Below are 24,208 nucleotides of genomic sequence, written 5' to 3' on the forward strand. Positions count from 1 at the left end.
GCCACTCTTCTCTCTTTCAGAAAATGGACCGGAACCAGGATGGGGTTGTCACCATCGATGAGTTTCTGGAGACATGTCAAAAGGTGAGGATGTCCTTCGTTTGAAATTTGCGTCATCATTAACAAACCACCATATCCCACTGCAGCCCTGTAGACAGCAGACTTTAATTCAATAAGCAAAACAATCCACAGTGCACTTCACTGTCCTTGACACACTGCATACCTGGAACCTTCCATCCTAAGCCTGTAGCCCTGCCCTTCTACAATCTCTATTCCTGCCTTCCACTGTCCATGTCGGCACTCCATAGTTTTCGTCTTAGTACTCTGTACAGTCTGTCACTATGCACCTTTAGTCTGTGTTCCTTCCATGAAAATAACTTGTCCTACCTCTGTTTTCTCAAATTTGTGTCTGTATTTCACAGTTCATATCTACTGCCCACCATTAATATCACACTCATTCACAACATGTATGTCTGTTTGTCACAATCCTTACCATTGTTACCCCTCTCAGGTGCTCTATGCACAATTATAAGATTTCTAGAACATCATGAATAATTCTATTCTATCTAATAACCATTATCAGTGAACTGTTTATAAAAATGAATAATGCAAATACAACAGTTGATGGACAGAATGCAGAACAATGTCATACATTCACCCCAGTACAGAGATCTGGGCCTAAATCCATAGTTTGTTTGCTCACCATGCCATTCCAGTTTGAACCCAGCCATATGCAAATCAGTCTTGACCCTGTGCTTCATGGGAACAGTCCAGCCCAAACTGCCAAGCCGGGTCCTCCCTGGACTGGAACCAAGCATCCTAGGACCGGTTTCGGGGTTTCATCCCTCTTCAGCCAGGATAGCTTGATTCCAGTGGCATGGAGAGCACGGGACTCATGTCTGAGCAAACCCGTCCCACTCGGGGTGACAAATGCAAATACAACAGTTGATGGACAGAATGCAGAGCAATGTCATACATTCACCCCAGTACAGAGATCTGGGCCTAAATCCATCGTTTTTTTGCTCACCATGCCATTCCAGTTTGAACCCAGCCATATGCAAATCAGTCCTGACCCTGTGCCTCATGGCCAGCCCGAACTTCCAAGCCAGGTCCTCCCTGGACTGGAACCAAGCATCCTAGGACCATTTTCACTACGCCACTGGAGTCAAGCTATCCTGGCTGTAGAGGGGTGTAACCCCGAAACCGGTCCTAGGATGCTTGATTCCGGTCCAGGGAAGACATGGCTTGGCAGTTCGGGCTGGACTGTTCCCATGAGGTACAGGGTCAAGACTGATTTAAGTGAATAAATATCACTTTAGCATCATAGTCATCATAGCATCACACTCTGAACTAACTTAGCTTCTGTGTATCTACTCTTGCTCTGAGTATTTTGGATACTTTGCTTGAACAAAATAAAACTATAAACGTAAATGAGTAACTAATACATAACAAGACATGAAATGCAACATTTTAACGCTTGCTTACCCTTGTATCTAAGATTGTCAAGCATATACCCTTCTGGGAAAAGTAGAGTATGCCACAGAATCAGAGAGCTAAACAAAAATAATAGATAATTCCAACAACTCCGCTTTTGGGCGAGTGCCATTATAGGAATTATTAACTAGAACCAGTTTTTGGCAACTGTATATACATTCTTTCTACTGTCATTCATTATTATAGCTTTATTTTTGTGTTGTAATTCTTTATTGAATAATTAAAGGAAAATAAAATTCATAAAAGAATAGTACAGCATTATAGACCCACAATGGTCTAGTGACAGTACATATACAATTAATTATAATCACTGGATAAGTTAAATAGAATACGTTGTGAAACAAGCAAATATTTTAGAAGCATTAAATTGCTACCTATATAAAATATGACATATAATGTGTATTAGGAATGATTAAGAATCAAGAAAACCAATAAATAATTAGATAAATAAACAGATAAATGAGTAAATGGGTAAATAGAAAGATAAATAATTGGGAAGATAGATGATCAAATAGGTGAATGAATAAATGGTAGAGTGAATAAATAAAGAAATAAAAAGAAAAGAGTGGAAAATCATGAGAAGAGACAGACACAGACATCTCCCTACCCAGATAGAAAAAGGTAAACGAAGAAAGGGTATTCGAAGAAAAAATAAGCAAAGAAAGGTGGGAAAAAGAGAGGAGAAAGGACAATAATAGTGAAGTATTCAAGAATCATGGAGAAAGGAAGTCCACACTTGTTTGAATATTTCTTCTTGAACTTGTAGTTTATATATTATGCGCTCATGTGATGCTGTCTGAATCATCGCAATCATCCAATCCTCTTTGGAGGGAGGGCTGGGTGATTGCCACAATCTTAAGATACAGTTTTTAGCAGTAGAGAGAGCAGTATGTTAAAGTAGGCGCCGAGGACGTGTGATATCAGGTAAGCTCCCAAGATCGTGTAATAAAATAATAAAAGAGGGAAGGGGTAAATGAAGAGGAATAGTTTCCTTTAATGTATCTCCTATTTGCGCCCAGAAATGTTATATAGAGGGACATTCGCAGAGTATATGGGGAAGGTCACAATTAACTTCAGAACATCTCCAACATTTGGAATGTGTAAGTAATCTTGCTCTTTGCAATTTCGATGGTGTCCAGTACCAATCGGGTAAAGTTTTAAAAAGACAAAACATCAGTCGCACTTAACGGGTACCTTTGTCAAGGGCTTCCAATATGTCCAGCCAAGTGTCTTGGTCTATAGTGATATGTAGACGTTCCTGCCTTTTCTCGCAAAGAGCTTTAAGAAGTGGTTGTGAGTACAGATGATTAGTTAAAGTGCAATATAGTCCTGACATTACACCTTTATGCCAACCCCAAGTTCAAAGATAGTCCAGGATCGGTGAGGATTCTAATGACCATGGGAAGGGACCAAAACACCTCCTCAGACAGTGCTATAATTATAGATGTCGTGAAGCTTGATGCAGAGGAAGATCGAATTCCTCACAAAGGAGATCAAAGGATTTCAATTCACCATTCTTTATAATCTGATCTGATGAATTATGAACAGTGGCGGTGCGTCCATTGGGGGCGTAGCCTCCCCGCCCGTAGCTCCCTCGGCGTTTCTAAACTTAAGTAAACTGAATCAGTTTACTTAAGTTCAAAGACGCCAGAGGGAGAACCAGCTGACAATCATGTCAGTCAGCATGACGTCGGACCGCCCAACCCCTTCAGAGTCTGAAGGGGGTGGGCGGTCCGGCGTCATGTTGACTGACATGATTGTCAGACCAGGGGCAACAGGCAGCAGCACAAGTGCGCATGAGTGGGCATGGTGAGCGAATTTTCACCCATGCCCAGTCATGCGCACTTGTGTTTGCACTGGCTTGCGCATGCCCATTAGGAGCCCCTCGGTCTCCTAATGGGCAGGCGGCGGGCGTAGCGTAACTGTGCCCTCAGCCAATCCTGGCGCTGCTGGCAGCGCCAGGATTGGCTGAGAGGGGTTGGCAGGCCCCTCCAGTGCCGTTCGTGAAGACGCCCAGGGGAGCAGAGGTCTGAGAGGTGGCGTGCCGCGTGGACCGGCTGTGAATTAAGTTTTTTGTTTAATTTAATATTTCATTCCCCCCCGTGCGCGACCCCCCACTCCCCCCGCGAGCCACGACTGCTTGCAGTGCCAACAGTTCTCAGAGTGCCAATTAATTTATATAACAAACGTGGATGGATTTTCAATGGTGCAATCATGCATGTGGCAAGCAGGATAAAAGCCTGCCCTACTTAAGCAATTACGCTTCTCAGAGGAGATCCAGATAGACTGATGTTCGGATATTGTAATTTAAATCTGTCTGCTAAGTTTTCAGATTAAAAACCCCAGGCTCTGTGGGCTGCATTTCGAAAAACAAAACATCATCCTAAATCTTTAAAATGCAGAATAAATTGTTCTTTTGGCAGCCTGCCTGTGTATGTGTGTGGATTGCTTTTGTTTTTCTTTCACTAAAAACTCAAACTTGTTGGCTCGGAAATGGTGTACATGGACCCCGACATTAATGCTGGCTAGGGCACATGGATTAGTAAGAGCCCATTTTTTTTTATCAGAACGTTACTAGAATCTACGTGCCTGGCCACAAAAACATAAATTAGTTAAATTGCATACGACTGTGAAAAGAGTTTGTACTTGCCCCTGGCTCATGGATTTTCCATGCATCCTGTGGAATATTAAAATGTTGAAGTGTATCCGGTCTCGGTGGTACAAAGTAGTATTAATCATCATTCTCTACTAACAAACTATCATCCTGTCTCTGAACTTCCATGTTTCCTGAAAGTTCAGCAATGATTAATATTTAGTCATATCGCCACTGTCTTCACCTCTCACAAGCCACTTGATACCCTGCGGTGAGCAGATAGCTTGCCACTTGTTTCTAAAAATCCACCGATCAAAAGCGATGAATAGCAGCTGTCAGTGCGTATCCGTATCCCTCATGAAAAATGAATATAATAAAAGTAAAGAGTGCTTTCTTATAGATTTGGTCTATTCGGACAATGCACTGCCTGGAACTGGGCACGTTAGTTCTAATAGGAGGGCTTTTAAGTTCTAACACATTCATAGCACAAGATTCGGCACTTGCATGGAAGCGCGCTTGAAAATCGCGGGTTAACATGATCAGATGTATTTACCTTCTCTACTGGGCGTTGCTGGCCAACACTGCCTCCTCCGAGATTAGTCTCACTCTCAACACAAAAATTTTAACTATGTAGTTCTTAATTTCTACATTTATTTTTATTTGTGTGAGTTATGGATTTAATAATGCAGTAAAGCCTATCAATAAGTATTTAATTATGTATTACATATTGCAATAATATCTTTTTGTGTTAATTATTGAATTATTTAATTAGTGTTACATAGTTCACTACTATTTCTTTGTTATGTTTTTTAATTGTGACTTTGTGCTACAGGTCAGATGCCAGGGTTGAGAAGAGCCCTTAAAACACTCCTCTTCAGTGAGGCATACAGACATGGTTTAAGAAAAGACTTCTACTGGTTGTTCCTACTTTCTGCAGCACCTGACACCAGGAACCTTTAATGTACAGTCTACATCAATAACTTAATACACTAGCTACGCATACATTCATGAGATGTTCTGTTAGTGAGACAAGGTTTAAGACCAGTGTAACAAGTGATAAGGGACGCAGTTTGTCCGTAATTTGGACAATGTAGGGTGGCAGCGAATTATGTGGCTGGATTTCGACCTCCGGTGCTCAGAACGCGTGAGGTTGGGCTCGCTGGCAGTGCTCACTTGCCATGGGCACTTTGAACTTTTACGCCCTACCACTTCCAAATGTCACCATCCGCCACTGCTTTTGAACTCCATTCAGACCAGAAGAGCGCTTGACAGTTGATTCGGATACTTCCATTACCCCATAATGGAGCTTTAGAATATAAGCGGGCGCGACCCCTACAAGACTGTGCGCTCTTTGCCAAACTTTATGTGTAGCATGAAGTACAGGATGTGGAGGAAAAATACAGGGTTTACGAGCACTGTATAAGAAATTAAGACCATCATCACGATTGAGTATTGAGTGTTCCACTGTGACCCATTGTGGAGGATCAGTCACACCTGGTAATAGATAGGCCAATTGTGAAAGATGCAAGGCTAAGGAATAATGTACCAATGATGGCAAACCTAAGCCACCATGTGAGCGACAAGCAATTAGCTTTGCAGCAGTTAAACAAGAATGCATAGTTCCCCATACAAAAGCCTGAATACAAGCATCTATGCGACGAAGTGTGGTCAAAGGTACTACAACCAGAAGCACTCCTAAGACAAATAAGTAAAACGGGGTAAGGTAACCATTCTAACCGCCTGTACTTTGCCCCACATGGAAAAGCCTAAAAGCGACCATTTGGCAAAATCAATTTCCAATTGTGTTATAAGAAGTAAGAGATTATCCGAAACCATCCCCTCTAGACCTTGATTAATCAAGATTCCTAAATATTTTAAGTGGGACGATTTCCAGCAAAAGTTTGAAACTTTAGTAGTACCAGGAGAAAGTGGAAGAGCTTCACTTTTATCCAAGTTTTAACCAGAGAAAGTTGAGACCTCATTAATAGTCTCGAGTAAAGAAGGTATAGAGTTGGAAAGATCTTTAAGAGTGAGAAGAATATCATCAGCGTATAAATATAGTTTTGATATGCCGCCAGCTATGGGAATACCCTGGATTTGAGATGAATGATGAATGAGGGAGGCAAGTGGTTCCATCGCTAGTAAAAATAAGAGGGGGGATAAAGGACATCCTTGACGAGTACCTCGTTGAATTTTAAAGGGGTCAGAGAGAAAACTTCCACAATTAACCCTGGCTGTAGGATTGTCGTATAGTAAACAAACCTTGGAGATAAATTGATCTCCTAGACCAAAACATTTCATAGTGGCAAAAAGGTAGACCCAATTAATGCGGTCAAACGCTTTCTCTGCATCCAAGGAAAGAGCGACTGAATCTTCCGACAAATCTCTTGTAGCCCATAATTTATGTGCTAATGTTCGGAGATAATTTCTAGAGGAATGACCTGGGACAAAGCCAACCTGAGAATGGTGTATTAGGGAGGGAATACATTTAAGAAGTCGCGATGCAAGTATACTTGCCAAAATGTTAACATCGCAGTTTATTAAGGAGATGAGGCGATAGCTTGCACAAGTGAGTGGATCTTTACCCGGTTTAGGGATAACCGCAATTAATGCCTTATTAGAGATAGGACCCAGAGAGGTTGTTTGATCAGCCTCTTGAAAGACAGAATGAAGAGCGTCAGTTATTTCTACCCCAGACCATTTATAATATTCTGCAGGGAATCCATCTTCACCTGGGGATTTGTGATAGGGTAGTTTGGAGATGGCTGTAGCTATTTTTTTCTTTAGTGATATCACCACTAAGTAGGTATCTGCCTTCATCTATAGGATATGGAAGGTCGATATTTACAAGGTATGCAGTTATTTGATCTTCAGTCGCTGCATTTTCAGGAATGTAAAGTACTTTATAGAAGGATGCAAAGGCGTTTACTATTTCCTGAGGTTTAGTGAGAATCTCACCCGAATCTGCTTGTATTGCAGATTTAGCCATGGAAGATTCACGCTGTTTTAGCTGTGTAGCAAGTAATCGAACTGCTTTCTCACATTGCTCATAATGTCTACCTTTTGGACATTGAAGAGCATATTCTGCTTTGGAAGTATATAGGTTATTAAGTGTCATTTTAGCTAGTTCTAGGTTTTTACGGTTTGTAACATTGGGACATGAAGTATATAAACGAGTAAGGGAAATGATTTGGGCCTCAAGTTCAGTAAGACCCTGGGATGCTGACATATTAGCCATAGCTGCATCTCTCATTAATTGTCCGCAAATTGCTGCTTTCGTAGCCGCCAAGACAGTTCTACAAGAAGTAACTGATGATTTATGGTTAGTTAGGTATTCAGAGAGATGAGAACGTATTTGGGTTTTACCCTGAGGTGAACAGTATCTTTGGCTCCGTATATGTGTCATAAATTGCAATTTTCCACCCGACAGATTAGATAAATAGGCCTACCCAGTCCGGGTACCAGCGCATTCTACTTGTCTTAGGGAGAAACAAATTCAAGAGGCGGCACACCACAAAACACTCAGCCGCGGGATCAACATGTGGCTGAAAGGCACTTAGCGCGTACTGCACAGCACCGTGCAGGCCACAAATTGCCGCTCCTCAGGCCGTGCTCAGGTCTTTGTAGAAAAATCGACACCTGTGGGCATCATTCTGCAAAATAGTCACCGCACAGTGATCTCCATCTGTTCCGCTGCCTGGAGTCAAGGTTTAAGTACAGGTTAGACTCCTGAGAAAGTATTTTGTCGCCGTCCGGGGATCCTCACAGCAAGGAGCTCCGGAATTAAGCAGCCATCATGTCGCGTGGCCAGACCACGCTCCTCCATTATTATAGCTTTATATATATATACACTCAGGAACATTCCAATTTTAAAAGGAGCATTGGTAAGAGACTCATCTGAACAGGTTTCTAGTCTACAGTCCTCTATCATGAAGTTTCATTTGTGGGAATTTTATATAACGTGTTCAATTGCAACAGTCCCGGTACAGATCCGATCTTCTAGTCAACTTGGAAAAAAGAACTAAAAATCAATATTAAATTAGACATACAAAGCTAAATATTAAAAACAATCCTTACTATCTTCTTGCCATTTTTTTTATGGATTCGATTTCATCTCAATGAAAATACAAATAATGTAACAGAAGGGTAACTACCAATCAGTGGCAACAGGTGGACTTTGTAACTGGTGAGCACTAATGCTTGCCCCAAATTCCAGTGAGTGAGTCTAACGTCTTGTAGTCAGTTCAAGAATGGATTTCTCCCTTTTGAAAACTGTAGAAAAAATTGGATCAAACTGTGCATGTTCAAGCACCATTTTCACATAAATTTGCTGAAAAGTCATAGGCTTGATAGGGCAGTCAATAAATATTCATGTACTTTCCTAGCGTGCCAAACTTATGAAGCCTGATGCACCCCATGAGCTGACTGTACTATAAGTGCACCCCATAGGTCAATAATTAAGTCCATTGTGCCAGAGGCAACATTTTGTAATGGGAGCTGTCTCTTTACAGTGGGGGATCTCATATGCCAAGAATTATTTAGAATATGCCAGTGCCATAATTTTGCCAATGATGCAGTATGCATACTCTGTGTGATCCATTTGTTACAAATTAGTTCTAGTATGTCAGGGACAGCATTTTGTCATATTTAGCCATCCCTATCCCTCCATATACCATGGTTGTCCTCTCTTTTTGCCAAGACTTCTCTCCAATATACAGTGAAAAATGTTCCTACGGATGCCAAATATACCAAGACTGACATCTAGTATGCCAGCACCACTATCTTGCCATGGCTGTCCCATACGCCAAGTATTAACTGTAGTATGACTGGGCCTGAATTTTGCTACAGAAGCTTGTGTGCAAAGAATTACTTTCAGTATGCAAGTATCTGCATTTATCCATGGGTTCCTCTGTCAACCAAGAATTACCTCAACTATGCCATCGACAGCAGCAGACTCACAAGTGTAACACAGACTCCCTCACTGATCCTCACATTCACTCAATTTCACACTAATTCTGACTCGCTTTTACTCTCACACATTCTCCTACTCTTGCTACCTCACACTCTCACTCTCATTCCCACTCATTCATACTCACTTTGATGCTCACGTATGTTCATTCTCACTCATGCTCCTTCATTCCATACCTCACACACTCATTCACTTGCACTCACAACTTAGTCTCTCTCATTCATTCTCACCCAGTTTTAGTTATTCTCTCTCTGACTCTCTCATTCCGTCATAGTCACTCAATGTTGCTCACTTTCACACATGCACATCCTCTCTCTCTCAAACACATACACACACACAGACTGACCTTCATGCACACACACATTTGAGAACACTGTTTTTAGTAATGCTCAGGTGCTAGTGGTGGTCTGATTGGGTTCCTTTGCTGCTGGGACTATCTGGCACTGGCGGGCAGGCCCACAGCTCCTTCATATCTCAAGCACTGAAGAAGGAAACTAAAAGACTGAGCATGTTTGGTGCATATGCCACACAGGTACAATGTGCAGTCTCAAGCTTGCAGGTAGATGCTCTGCTGCCTCATGCTTTTTCATCCTACCCTCTCCTAACTCGTCAGAGTATAGGGTGGTCAGTGAGGTTCACTAACCACATTGTACCATGTGATGAGTTTAGAGAGTGTGAGGTGACAGGCGTATTGACATGTAGCCAAGGACACTACAGACGCTGCAATGTGTCACAAAGGTGTAGGGAGCCTGAGGTATGGCAGATACCGGAGACCAAGGCTGGGACTTCGCCAGCCCCAGACAACCTTTCTAATGGCACCTTCCTTCGCATGCTCCAGCCATTTGACAGATTTCACTGCTGCTTGACCTTTGCTTGCAGCGAGGGTTAGAGTAAATAATATTTTTGATTGAGACCTCTAACCACAGATGTCTTACCTTTGAATGTCCCCAGGTGTCAAACTGGATCCAGTGGATTTTTCATGAGCAGTACCCCTGTGCGTCAGTAGGTGGCATCGTTCGGCTCCATCTGCCATTATCTGCTCCGAAGTGTGTCCACATCACCTATATAAGTGCCACTTCGGTGCACTGACGTCAGTTCTTTCCTTTCCGTGTCAGCCATCGCTGATCTGTGAGAAGATCTAGCCCTCTCTCCTTTTGACAGGATTTTTGTGATGTTCTGTTGACCTTTCTTGAGGTATTTTCTTCCTGGTGTGTCGAGGATGTCATCGAGGAAGGCAGTTTTTAAACCCTTTGGCCTCTGTCGCCGCCCCATGTTAGTGACGGACCTACACCGTGTGTGTTTATGGCAGAGGTCTTCAAACTTTTGGATGCCGAGACCCCCTTGTCAACATTTTGAGGTGTAAGGACCCCCTCCTGACAAAAATGTCTAAACCTGTAGGCGGGGCTACTGGAATTATGAGGCAGGTGAGGACCAAATTACACGACAGGCTTGACTAAATTGTGTGGGAAGAAAATGTAAATGATGTTATGTGATGCAGCGTATTTTGGGATAGCATTGCTTCATTATTATGAAATACATTTTTTGCACACAGTAACACAGAGGATAAATTCCACCCCATCAGTACCTGTTTATAACCAAAATACAGCAATTAACATCAGAAAGATTTCTAGTCAACCTTTGTGAAGGGGCTTCCACTCCGCAGGAATACGTGCTGCCACATTAGAAGCTCACCTGGCCCGGGCCGGGAGAAGCAGGGGGCCCTTAAAACCCTGGCGGTTTTGTGCAGAGTTAGGCAGTTTATCCATGCAGCTTTCCTCGCACTCACTCACTCTATCCCTTCCATCCCTCACTCCTCTCCCAAACGCGGATCCCTCTCTCACTTTGCAGGCCATTTTCTTTCACCCCTTTTTACAACTTCTGAACTCTCCCCATTCAACCTCTCACTTCACCTTTAATCGCCTCTTGCCATTCTGTCTTTTCACTGCCCTCATCTCGAACAGTCTCTCGCATTTATCTCATGGCCTCTCTGGCCCCGTCACCTCCTGTGCCCCTCAGCACTTCTCATTCACCTCGTCTCTCCATTCAAATTTTTGTCTATTTGTATCTTACACCTCTCCAGTCCCCCCATTCATCTTTCACATCTACCCTTTGTTCTAACAGAAGCACTCACCTTTGGCTCACACTCACTTTTTGCGTGTCCACACTTCTCTTCGGCACTTCACATTTCTCCTCATCCCTGACCTCTTCAATCTAACTCTCTCACTCCCTTGCTGTCCTCTCTCATCCCTCCTCACCAAGCATACGGGTCGGGCCCGTATGCTCCTCTCGGCCTGTGACAATCTGCTTTTTGTTCCCTAATTCAAGAAGGCATGGAACTTGCACCCTCCTTTGCTTCGCTCCACCAAGAATCTATTATCCTTTAGGAAGATATAAAAACCTGGCTCTATGCTCTGTAGGTCACCCCATTTGGCTGGTTCTCCTTCTCCTTCTGTGTGTTTCTCATTGTCCTTCCAGCAGCAGATGGTTATTAGTCGCAGGACATCTTTTGGTAACAGTAGCGCACTACAAATGTAAATAATAATAATAGGGAGAAGCAGGGGAGCCACTAGACCAGAACTTCGGGGGGTGGGGACTAACACTCCTAGCCACGGCTGGCCCTAACACTGGTTACACACTGTGCAACAGTCTTTTTTGGTGCCCCACCCCAGTTTCCTTCTTCTCCATGAATTCCCTCACTACCACTCACCAAAATGTACTTCATCTCTCAATAGCAGCTTTCTGACAAACATTTCATTTTTTATAGCGCTACTCATACTTTAGTCACACTCATTTCTGTGATCAGTATGGTACATATTCTTTGTAGCAGGCACATTAACCCTCTGCACTGTGTGGGTGACAAGAGTGCCCATGTGAGTGCACGGTGAGAGATGCAACAGTGTGAGAGTATGGTGAGAGGAGTGACTGCAGGGAGAGTGAGGTGGCCGTACGAATTTGAGTGTGGATGCAAGTTCAGAATGGGACGAATTAATGTATGATTACTGATGGGCTTGTTTGAGTGAGTTTCATATTGAACAGTGAGGGGGACAGGTGAGTGAAGTATCACATGAGTGCAGGGTGAGTAGTGTGCTTGTGTGACTGCAGGGTGAGGTATAGGGTGAACAGCGCAAGTGTATTGTGAGTGCAAAGTGATCACTGTGAGTGCAGGGTGAGCAGGTGAATGGTGTGAGTGCATGGTAATCAGTGTGAGTGCATTGTGAATGCTGTGAGTGCAGGGTAAGCGTGAAAGAGAAGGGCGAGAATGATGAGTGAGTTGTCTGAATGCAGGGTTTATTCCCAGGCACTTGAAGTAACTCAGCATGTTATTGGAGGCAGCGTAGGGTTTAAGATCTAAGTTAAACTATTGCTATTATGGCATCAATCTGGGATCGAGGGTGGAGGAAATAAATAATGTGCTGATCCTGCAACAAACTTCCAGTCCTATGGTTAGGGTAGCCAGCAGATTATTCTGATGGCCCAGTTGGTACAAAAATAAGCAATCACCTAAAACAGTATTTTAAGCACGTATCTGTGCATACTTTGAACAGAAAATATAAATAGAAAGCACTTTTAATTGTGTTCTAGGGCTGCCGCAATGATCCATGACTGATAATTAAAGAGAACAAAGACAGAAAAGTCACATAACGAATGAATACATACTTTTTTATTTATAAGTCTATTTGGTGTCAAGAGAAGGTAGGCTTTGTAGGCTCTTTAAATAACACATGCCGCGCATTTTTCTTTTGGCAACCCTACTTTATATTCCTTTTTATTAAATGCATTCTCACACTACAGCAGTAAATCTAAGATACAAATGTAAGGAATAGGCAGAGTGAGGACCCAGGGGGCACTGGAAGGGGGGGGGGGGACACTAAGCCTTTGTAACTGGTTCACAAAGGCATGCAAATATGCAAATGGTCTTTAAAGACCTGTGAAAAACTCGGACGGGCATGCTGGAGATAAGACTCCAGACACTGCCCAGCTGAGCCTCCAGCAGCTCGAGTTGCACTGCAGCAGCCCGGGCTGAGACACAGGATGGAGGAAGAGGGGGGCTGAATCCCTTGGGCCTCGGCAGAAGTGTGCTTGGGAATGCGCGACCCCCTTTGCATCGCTCCACGCCCCCCCGGGGGTCGCGCCCCACAGTTTGAAGACCCCTGGTTTATGGTGTCTGGAGTGCGACCACGACTCCAAGTCGTGCTCTGACTGCTGGGCCACAGCGTGAAAGGCTTTCAGTGAGCCGTCCCTGAAGCTGCAGTGACCCAGCATGCAACTCTGCAGAAACCACGGACCCACTCAAGAGGAAGGTCCTGGGACTGTTCCAAGAGTTCGCAGTCCTCTTTGTCACACTCAAAATCATCCAGGCACGCAGATAATAGGCACAAGAAACACAAAAATTCAAAGTGTGCTTCAACATATCCTCGTTTGTCATCCGATGCAACAAAGAAACATTGGCATTCAAGGCCTAGTTCCATGGAACCTGAGCCTGGGCCAACTCCGCGACTCTTCAGTTTTACGAAAGCCGGAGTGACCCCCTCTCAAATTAAAGAATTTTATTAGGCCATTCTTCGGGCCCCGTGGGGTCGGAGGGGGCCCCATCTGGTTCCACGCTGGCAGCTTTGGATCTGATGGGCCCCCATGGATTCCGTCACGGATGCAGACCGGCACCAGTCATGCCACTGTGACCTTCCCATTGTGTACCCGGACGAAATGGAGCTGCATTGACTGACACTGATTCCGGCGTCGACAGGACCCCTGTTTCCTAGGTTGGAACCTGAGCCCTATTCTGAAGGGCTAGGCCACAGTGAGGAATGGGAGGGGTCACTGGACTCCTTCAAATACCAGTATGAGCAGGATATGGACTGGTGTGAGGGACTGGGTGATGCCGGCGTACTAGACATGTCTCCAGATACTGCCATGCTTTCTTTCCCCCCCCCCTACCGTGGCTACGAAGGAGGAAGCTGCATATGCAATGGTGGTGCGGAGGGCAGCTGATGTCCTCGACAATCAGTTGCACTTGTGGCAGTCAAGACTAGCATCTTGACAGAGGTCCTGCAACTAGGAGTATCCTCCTCTGAACCCCTACTCCAGTTAAACAAAGCCCTCATCAACATCCTTCTGGGGACCTGCTCCAGAGCCAGGACAGGGGCTCCTGTGAATAGGACAATTGCCCGCCACCGCCACGCTCCAGGGGACCCAAATTTCCTCACCCAACAACCTACCCCAGAGAGGTTGGTGGTCAAAGCCTCCACTTCCCATGTCACATTCCCTGCTACTCCCTTGGACATGAAATCCAAGAGGCTTGACAGCTTGGGAAAGAAAACATTTTCTTCCGCCAGCCTTGATTGCAGTCAGTAAACACCACATCCTTATTGAGCAGTTATACCCACAAGCTGTGGAAAACGGTTGTGCAAGTGCTGCCACAAGTCACGGAGGAGGCCTGGGCTGTTCTCTACCCATCAGTTACAGATGGAAGAGACGCAGCAAATTTCACTATTCACTGTGTCTTGTCCACGACCAACTCGCTGGGCAGAGCGTTTCGTCGAAGGTGGCTCTCAGACACTTCGCCTGGTTGAGAACGTCTAGCTGTTCGGGGGATGCCCAGGCTGCCCACATGAACATGCCCTTTGATGGCACCCATCTCTTTGGAGACCAGGCAGACTCGGCGCTGGAGCGCTTTAAGGACTCGCAGGCTATGGCCAAGCACTTTTGCATCTCGGCTGCCCCACGTTATCTCTAGTCTGCCTTTCGCTCCTTTCATGATCACGTAAGGGGTTTTCAACTGCACCAACCCTATTCCAGGCACCAAGCTACACATTCTTCTCTGCCTCTGTGTAGACGAGTGCGCAGTTCTTATTGATTTCGTGAGTCTGGTAGCAAGCGGTCTGGTATACGCACCATCCCCCGCCTGGCAGCTGCAGCCTCCAAACCCTCGTAATCTTTCCCTTCTAGATCATAGGCATCCAGTTGGTGGCAGGAACCGCCCTCACCTCCACCACTTGCACTCCATAACATCGGAAAGGTGGGTTCTGCAGATCGTCCAAAGGTGCTACTCCCTCCCCTTTGAGACTACTTCTCCCTCCATGCCTCCATCTTACTACCAGCTGACTGAGGATCATGTGTCCCTGCTCCATGAGGAAGTCATGGCTCTCTTGGCCAAGGAAGCCATAGAGAAGGTTCCAGCGCCAGACGGCAGCTGTGGTTGCTATTCCCCCTACTTTCTGGTACCAAAAAAGGAAAAGGGCCATCGTCCTATCCTAGATCTCCGAGCCCTCAACTACATTCTTAAAAAGGAGAAATTTAAGATGCTCACATTGGCTCAGGTCTTGTCTGCCCTAGACCCAGGAGACTGGATAGTAGTGTTGGACTTGTAGGATACCCATTTTCACATCCCCGCTCTACCTGCCCATTGGCGATGCTTGTGATTTACGGTAGGCCATGAACATTTTCAGTGCTCCCTTTTGGCCTTACCAGCGCACCACGAGTGTTAAACATGGTGAGGGTGATGGTTGCAATTCATCTGTGCAGATCGGGGATACCAGTCTTTCCCTATTTCGATGACTGGCTGCTGAAGGTGGGCTCCCCCAGGCTGTTGTCTCGCACCTCCAGACTAAGGCAGACCTCCTGCATTCACTGGGGTTCACTATCAACATGCCAAAGTCACACCTGACATCTTCTCAGACGCTACTTTTCATCGGAGCTAATTTGGACACCGTGCAGTTACAAGCTTATCCTCCCGAGTGGCAAGTCCAAGATATTCAGGCTATGATATCAATGTTTCAGTGAGACTGATGCTGAGGCTGCTGGGCCTCATGGCCTTATGCATCCTGCTAGTGACACATGCCATATGGAATATGTGGGCTCTGCAGTGGGACCAGTGGATGCAGCATCAGGGAAATCTCTCTGGCATGGTGCAGATTTCAGAGGAAAGGGGCTGCAGTGGTGCCTAACACACTGCGATTTGGTCAGCGGCAGATCCCTCTCTCTTTCCCATCCAGATCTCACAGTACTGGCATATGTATCACTCCTGATATGGGGTGGCCATTTGGGAGAGGTGGAGATCAGAGGACTCTGGTCTCCAGCAAATTCCGGAGTCCACATCAACATGCTGGTGCTCTGTGCGGTCCGACTGGCATTGAAAGCCTTTCTAACCTTCATCAAGTGAAGGCTAGTGCAGGTGTTCACGGACAACACCAACACCATGTGGTACTGCAGCAAACAGGGCAGTGTGGGGTTGTGGACCCTTTGTCTGGACATCTCTGGAACAGCAGGGTTCAACCCTGATGGTTCAACACCTGGCAGGTTACCTGAACACCATGGCAGATGAACACAGCTGTCGATGCCTAGCAGATCACAAATGGAGCCTCCATCTTCAGGAGACACAAGGTCTCTTTCAGCAGTGGGGGAAGACCCTAGGTTTGTTCTTTGCTGAGAACGTGCAATGTCAGCAGTTTTGCATGCTGGAGTTTCCAAGGCGGCTTTTGCTTGGAGATGTTTTTCATCTCAAGTGGACCTCAGTCCTCCTGTATGCCTTTCTGCCCATAGCATTCCTGCCCAGAGTTCTCAAGAAGATCAGAAACAACTGGGCCCAAGTTATCCTTGTAGCTCTGGACTGGACATGGAGAGTCCGGTATCTGAGCTTATGAACTTGAGCATCGATTCACCAATCAGCCTGCCCCTTCTGGAGGATCTTCTGTCACAGCAGCAGGGGAGGTCCTCCACCCAAACCAACCAACTCTTCGCCTTCTGTGTGGAGACTGAGCAGTAGCAGTTGATAGCTTTCGACCTTCCTACCGAAGTCTGTAATGTTATTCTGGCAGCCAGGTATTCCTCCACCAAGACGATATACGCCGGACGATGGAAAAAGTTTGTATCATATTGTACAGAAAAGTCTATTAATGATCTTTCTGCCTCCTTTTCTGATATTTAGCTTTTTATTGTGCCCATTGCCCAACAGGGCTCTGCTTTGGGCCCTCTAAAAGGGTATCTTTCTGCCCTGTCTGCCTCCTTGCGCCTGCCTGGCCAACCCTCCTTATTTAAATCTCCCACTATAAATAGATTTCTAAAAGGTCCTCTACATATGTTCCCACCTTCCCCTTTCATTATGCTTCAGCTGGACCTTGATTTGGTTCTCACATTTCCGATGTGTGCTCCCTTCTAGCCTTTACACAATTGTCCCCTCAGCCTGCTCACTATCAAAACAGCATTTCTTGTGAACATTACATTGGCCAGGAGTGTGAGTGAGCTGTAGGCTTTATCATCCAAGCCTCTCTTTCTATCAGACTTTCCTGACAAGCTGGTGCTCCACACTAGGGCCTCATTCCTGCCAACAGCAGTAACATCATTTCATGTGAGCCAATGTGTCACCTTGCCCACTTTCTATGCTCCTCCACATCCCTCTAAAGTAGAGGAGCAACTCCACTGTCTGGACCCAAAAAGAGCATTGTCATTCTATCTTTAGCGCACAAGTGAGTTCTGGGTGGATGACCAACTCATCATGAGGTATGTTGGTGTGAAGAAAGGTCGGGTGGTGCAGAAGTGGGCCATCTCTCATTGGGTCATTCTCTGCTTCAACATCTGCTATGCACTGGCAAAGAAGCAGCCTCCTTAAGGCTTAAGAGCTCATTCCACCAGAGATAAGGCTGAAATCACTGTGTTAGCCTGTGGAGTTCCAGTCCTGGATATCTTCAGGCAGCAACGTGGGCGTCCCTGCACACATTTACCAAGCATTACTGCCTGGACAGTCAGGTCCACAGGGATGGGCAATTTGCCTGTTTGGTCCTGAAGGACTTCTTAGTCTAAATTTGTCTGCAGACTCACTTCCGGGATGATATTGCTTGGGTATCTATTTAAAGGTAAGGAATCTGTGACTAGATGTCTCTATCAGATGAACAAGTTACTTACCTTCTGTAATGCCTTGTCTGGTAGAGACAATATCTGGCCACAGATTCCTTACTGACCCACCCATCCTCCCTGCTCTGCGGACAAATTTTAAGGGCCCTTTTGGACACACCAGTGTCAGTGCACTTCATGTCTCCGCACTTCTGGCGTGGAAAGTCGTGAAAACTAACTGACGTCAGCGTGCAGAGGTGGTGTCTATATAAGTGACACGGATGTCACTTACGGAGCGGAAGACGCCATGCAGAGCCGACGGACATCACCTACTGCGGCGCAAGGGTACTGCTCATCAAAAATCTTCCAGATTCAGTCTGACGCCTGGAAAAATTCAAAGGTAAGGAATCTGCAGCTAGATATTGTCTCTACCAGATAAGGCACAACGTGTTCTTTGTTACTCACTAGTATTGTCAGGGGAAAATGGCAGGTAAAAGGAAGAACAGAGCCACATCATCCAGAAAGGCATACCACCTCTGCTTGCACAGTTGCAAAATGTAGACCAAGAGAGGACAGAACTGAAATATAACTCCTTTAGACAAACAGGTAAGTGCAAATCAAAACAACTGTCCAGATTCAAAATGTAAAACCTAGTAGAATAATGAGTAGAGCAGATGAACTTACATGTCTTTAAATACCCTACAATGTTTAGTTTGTACTGTAAAGTTTCTAGGTTGTATCAACTCATTTAGTTGACCTGTACTTCGTTCCCCTTCAGGATGAGACCATCATGAGCTCTATGCAGCTGTTTGAGAACGTGATCTAGGAACGGCTGGAGCCCCATCGTCTTGGTTATGTCTCCAGCACAGTGAAAGATGATGATTTCCAGCCCAGCACTCAGGATCTCCTCAACCACCGTCCTCTCACAGGATTGCCTGGAACACTTACCTTGCTGTCAGGATGGCATTGTATGTCCACCTCCCCTTTGCACTTTGGAGGTTGGAAGGAAGGCAGAAACACCACTCCCTTCCTTCTGCACCCCAGCCTCCTACTCTTTAAGCACATCTTTATGATAGAAACTGTTTTATATCAAAAAATGTAAATGTTCTCAGTGAGGAAATGGAAAAGGGAGGAGACGCTTAGGGTCAGCACTTGAAGAACCATCACAGTAGACTGAGAAGAGGTCTCGCTTGTGGTCTTGCATCTCTCTTTTAAAGCACAAATATTTCCAGGCGGGCAGTAGAGTACTGATTCTTCCCTCTCTAATAGTCCCTCTACTCACAGGCCTCCAAACAGTGTGTCCAAAATGGCTGAATAACAAAGAAGGCCTGCACGTGGGAACCTCCTTCCTCTTCGCTCAGGGTTTTGATGACACATCTCTACAGCATACCTTTGACAGTGGCCCAGCCAGATTTGTGGAAGATGGTAACGCAGAATGTGGAAGGCCTGCTCATCCTAATCTTTCCATGAATTTCCAAATGTCCATCTCCATCCATTTCTAACCCAAACTGGCTTTATATATTATCCTGTTGTTTCACATTCCAGCTGCCACTATGACCCTTAGCCACCCTTCTTTTAAAAAAAAAGTCCTTATTTTTCCCCTGACTTTTTCCACCCTCCGCCACACCCCACCCACATTCTAAACTACTCCAACTTCTACAGGCCCTTCAGTTTGTACTGCTCCCAATCATTTACCTGAATCTTCTGTACTCACTCCCCCTTTCTCTCCCTGCCCCCTCAACCACTTTCTCTTCCTTTCCCTCGACCTCTCTCTCCCTCATAACACTCTGGTTCTGGGTCGTAAGACTCTCGCCAGCTGTCATTGTTTGTCTTTGAAATTGTTTACAACCGATGAAGAATTAAACCCACTACAATGTGTTGTGACCCTTAAAAAAAGCACAACCTTCTGCCCGTACTAGGCCTCAGCTTGAAAGCCACTAAGCCCCAGTGACTCAGTTTGAAAGAGGTGAGTTAGCCCATTGAACATGCTGGCCCTGCGCATGAGGATCGCGTAGCCTTTGATCTCAGTGCCCATCAGCATGGAGATTACATGACATTTGAACTCAGCTGCCCTTAACGCAAGGGTCACCTCATCCTTCAGACCCTTGTTTGCCTTGGCATTGTATCACATAGTAGTAGGAACTCGTGACCTTTACCATCAGTACCACTTAATCTGTGGAACCGCTGCTCTATTATTTGTGACCACATACCCTTTGGACACTGGGCTCCTCAGCCTAACGGTTTACATATTCTTTGCACCATAAAGACCCTACTCCTAGGGATCACGTAGTCTGTGAAAAGAAATGACCCTGGCATTGGAGATCAGAGCATCTCTTGATTTTGATGGCCTTGGCAGTAAAGATCACATCCTCTTTCTACACAGGTGCCCCTGAGCATGGGCATCATGTAGTTTGTGGACACTGGTCACCTTCTACCTATTTTTTGGAACACAGAGTCCCTCAGCACAGGGATCACATGATCATTGGACCCTGGTGGTCCTGAGAATATGGCTTGCCCAGTCTCTGGCCAGACCATCTCTCTGACATTGTCTCACTGCATTGACAAACACACTGCCCTACCTTCCTAGTTCTGACAAGCCGTGGAGTCTGGCGCTCTCACCCTAGGTCGCACTGAGACCACAAAGGCGTCTCTGGATGCTGTGAGTTTGCACTTGTTACCTCTTGACGTGTATTTATATGGAATGGCCGCATGTTTACACAAGGAGAATTCTGCCCCTGTCACACTGAGTGCAACCAGCGCTCTTCAAATCCCTTCCTCCCCTCACCACTCACAGCACCTCTCGCACTGGACTGTCCTTGGATCTCAGATCTCTCAATACTTGATAGTCAGCCACTGTATATTTTAATAAAATAAGCTTGATAAAGTAGACTCTTCTCTGTGGTGTAATTGGTGGCAAGGTGGGGAAACCCATGATTGGGAAACTGGATGATGGGGACTGGGGCACACTAAAGGAGAAGAGAAGATGCACGTCAGAGGAGCACACTTACAGATTATAGATTCATTACAGAGGCCTTCAATCTACTGTTACATGCCAGACATGTTTTGGCTTTATTTTGCAAGTATTCCTACAAACATATGTAGCAAAAAAAATGGATAATTTTTCATCCATCACTCTTCATACTGGGCTGCATCAGCTGTCCAGACTTTGAGGAGGGTATTGTGTCCTATAGAAGAGGCATAGAATATGTTCCTACATTGTGAGGGTGAACGTCGAAGGTAGTGGATGCTTTCAAATGGTGTTCAGTACATATGTCCCCCCACCTTGCTGTAATCATTATGGTGAATCGACAGTGGTATTTCTAACAAGAAAAAATGCAAAGCAGAACGTATGACCCTATGATACCAAGTTTCAAATACATTGTTGTGCACACGTACAGACCTCTGAATTGTGATCTGAAATAATCTCAACCGCTAAGAAGGGGAGAAAGAAGACAAAGCCAGTGTTGCACCCAATCGCATGAATCTTTTCACCAGGCAACAGTTGAGGAACTTGCATAAATGGTAAAAATGGAATGAAGGTTTACCACAGAGAACCCCTCGGGATGGCTTATCTGTCTGATGATGTTTTTGTTTGCCCCGCCGTAAGTGCTTTTGGTACCTTTATACAAGTAACTACAATAGGTTTCCTTCAAGTGGAGTAAGATATAGGTAAGCACTCTACTCGCAACTGGAAATCAGCTATAATTATGTTGGGGTACGTAATATTAGTTTCAGTGGCACCCCCCTTAACTAGAAATCATTGCTGTATCAAATCGACTAAGCATGTAAAGTCTGCCTTTCACCCAGCAACTGGTCCAGGAGAAAAGTGATGCATATGAAGGAGACTATTTTCAGTGGGAATGAAGCTCGAGTCTGCATGCCCCATAGGAACACTTGCTAATCCATGTTAGCACAGCATTATTCCAGTACCACATATAAGACTCAAAACCACCCAAGACCCCCAACAGGCCAGCCTCCTCCTTTTATGTACCTATGTTTGTAAATATATGGTATTTGTAAAATGTGAAATTTGCATAGTGTGAACCTAGCCGAAAAGGCAACACAGCGCTGCACAGGGTCAAAGGCAAGCATACAGACAATGAGTGGTATGAGAAGTATCTGGTTACTGGATCAATACTACTTTGTGATGCAGTGATCTGTAAAGAGGAGAGTCTTCAACTCTTCCATACATTGGAGCAGCATTGGAACAGCACCAATGGATCTAGGGATGTTGTTCTAAATCCAGGGTGCATAGATCCTAAAGGGCTGCTGTCTGTTTTTTTTTCTTCTTTTTTTACACTTCTTACTCTCGAGGCCGCGAGTGCACTGGGAACCACTAGAGATGATGAGATTGTACACAACATATGCATGGGCTGGCCAGGGAATTCAATGAATTGCCATCAGGATGGGGGTGATGTGATTATACTTCTTCCAGCTCTGGATGAGACCTATTTTGGAGTGGAAGATGCATGTAAGGGGTTCTAGTGTGGAGTCTGCAGCAAAGCTTTACCCCCATACATATGCAAGAGTACAAATGCCTGAAAGGCAATTCTGGAGTCATCTTGTGGAAGAAACAGTTTCATATTCTTTAGAAAAGTGAACTTGTGCCAAACAATCTTTGTGTTTTCGGCGATATACTTCTCGAGGGTGAGGTTGGTGTCCAAGGTTAATACACATGCCTTGGCATTCGGTGAAAGTTTGTGTTCAAAGCTGTCAAGGTTCATGTTATTGAGCCAGGTGTGTACTATTTGTTGCTTGTTGTTCTTAGCAAATAACAGGAATTCTGTCTTGGACGAGTTGAGCTTCAGGTAGGTGCACGACGTGCAGGTGATATGATGTGCAGTCAGTGTACGAGGCAAAGGATGTCTAGAGCAGAGGTATCCAGTGTGATCACCAACATTTCCACCGATTTTAGGCATCTGACTGCATGGTGACTGTCAACTGTGACCGAGATAATCTTTCTCACCGTCAGGGCACTGGACATCTGTTTTTGGAGCTCTTCTCTAGGGTCAATTAGCAATAAACAATCATTCAGGTTTGGGTGGTGCAGTAATCACTCTATAGGATCTAGCATCATGGATGAAGATAATTTGCACCAGGGACAGCATTTTACCAGGGGAGAACATTACACAATGGATACCCACAAGTTGCCAAGAAATAACACCATTATACGATTCCCAACATTTTCACAGGGGTGTGAAATGGCTATCCTTTTAGGAATTAATACAAGTTGCTAAGAATTGCCACCATTGTGACAGAGCATGCATTTATTGGGGTAGCGATAGCCAGCATGCTGTGGATGTCCACAAGCTACCATAAATTACCACAATAGGGTCAGACCCAGGAACATACCAGGTTGGGTATTATGCCATGGTGAAAAGTATTTTACCATATCTTGGCAATCCTTTTGATGCCCTTAAACTGCCAGGGAGATACAACACTCACGTACTCCTCACTCATATGTATATATAAATATATACATATACACACACACAGATATGGAAGGGAGAGGATGTGGCCTAACGGCTAGGGCGGTCGACCTCGAATCTGGGGATACGGGTTCGAGTCTCGGCATCCACGCTCAACATCCTGTGATTCTGGGCAAATCCCCTAATCTCCCTGTGTCAGTCTGTAATGCAATTGGTGCTCATGTAAAGCACTCTGATGCCGGATACCTTTGGGTCAAGTTTGCGCTATATAAAACTCTGGGGGGGAAAAAAAAGATGTGTGTGTGCACATACAGACGCACAGAGATGTGCATACAGAGCAACAAGATAAATCCTTTATTGCTTCATGTTGCAAGCCTACTATTACAAATACAATACAATACAAACAAGCATTTACAATGCAATGGTCTCGGCAATATTATAGGTAGAGCTATTGGTATTGCTCATTATTTTTTTATCATTTTTGTATCCCTAAATAAATGGCATTGTCATTTCTATTGGCATTAATTTTTTTTGTGCATATGTGATACCTATTGCATTAGCAGAGAGAGAGTGAGGTAGTGAGATAGAGAGAGAGTGAGGTATTGAAAGAGAGAGTGAGGTAGTGAGAGAGTGAGAGAGTGAGGTAGATAGAGAGTGAGGTAGTGAAAGAGTGAGTTAGTGAGTGAGGTATTTTCTGACGTAGTGAGATCGAGAAACAGTGAGTGATGTTGTGAGATAGCGAAAGATTGAGGTAGTGAAAGAGAGAGTGAGGTAGTAAGGGATGTTGTGAGGTATTAAGATAGAAACAGAGTGATGTAGTGAAGTAGTGAGATAGAGTGATGTAGTGAAAGAGTGAGTGTAGGTGGCCCCACCACTTTTATCCATGGCCCTTTGTGCG

General features: G+C 45.0%; 1 protein-coding gene across 3 annotated transcripts in view; it reads left to right on the top strand.

Moving 5' to 3' along the window:
- Positions 1-20,768, top strand: part of KCNIP3 (potassium voltage-gated channel interacting protein 3) — a 592,826-nt gene extending 572,058 nt beyond the window's left edge. For all 3 annotated transcript variants that reach the window (XM_085634140.1, XM_085634141.1, XM_085634142.1), the window contains 2 exons: positions 21-83; positions 18,660-20,768. In XM_085634140.1, coding sequence (XP_085490266.1) covers positions 21-83; positions 18,660-18,707 — 111 coding nt within the window. In that variant the 3' untranslated portion in view covers positions 18,708-20,768. The remainder of the gene's footprint in view (positions 1-20; positions 84-18,659) is intronic.
- Positions 20,769-24,208: the final 3,440 nt, after the last annotated feature.

Source organism: Triturus cristatus, chromosome 11 (genome assembly GCF_964204655.1).
Source record: "Triturus cristatus chromosome 11, aTriCri1.1, whole genome shotgun sequence".
NCBI lineage: Eukaryota > Metazoa > Chordata > Amphibia > Caudata > Salamandridae > Triturus > Triturus cristatus.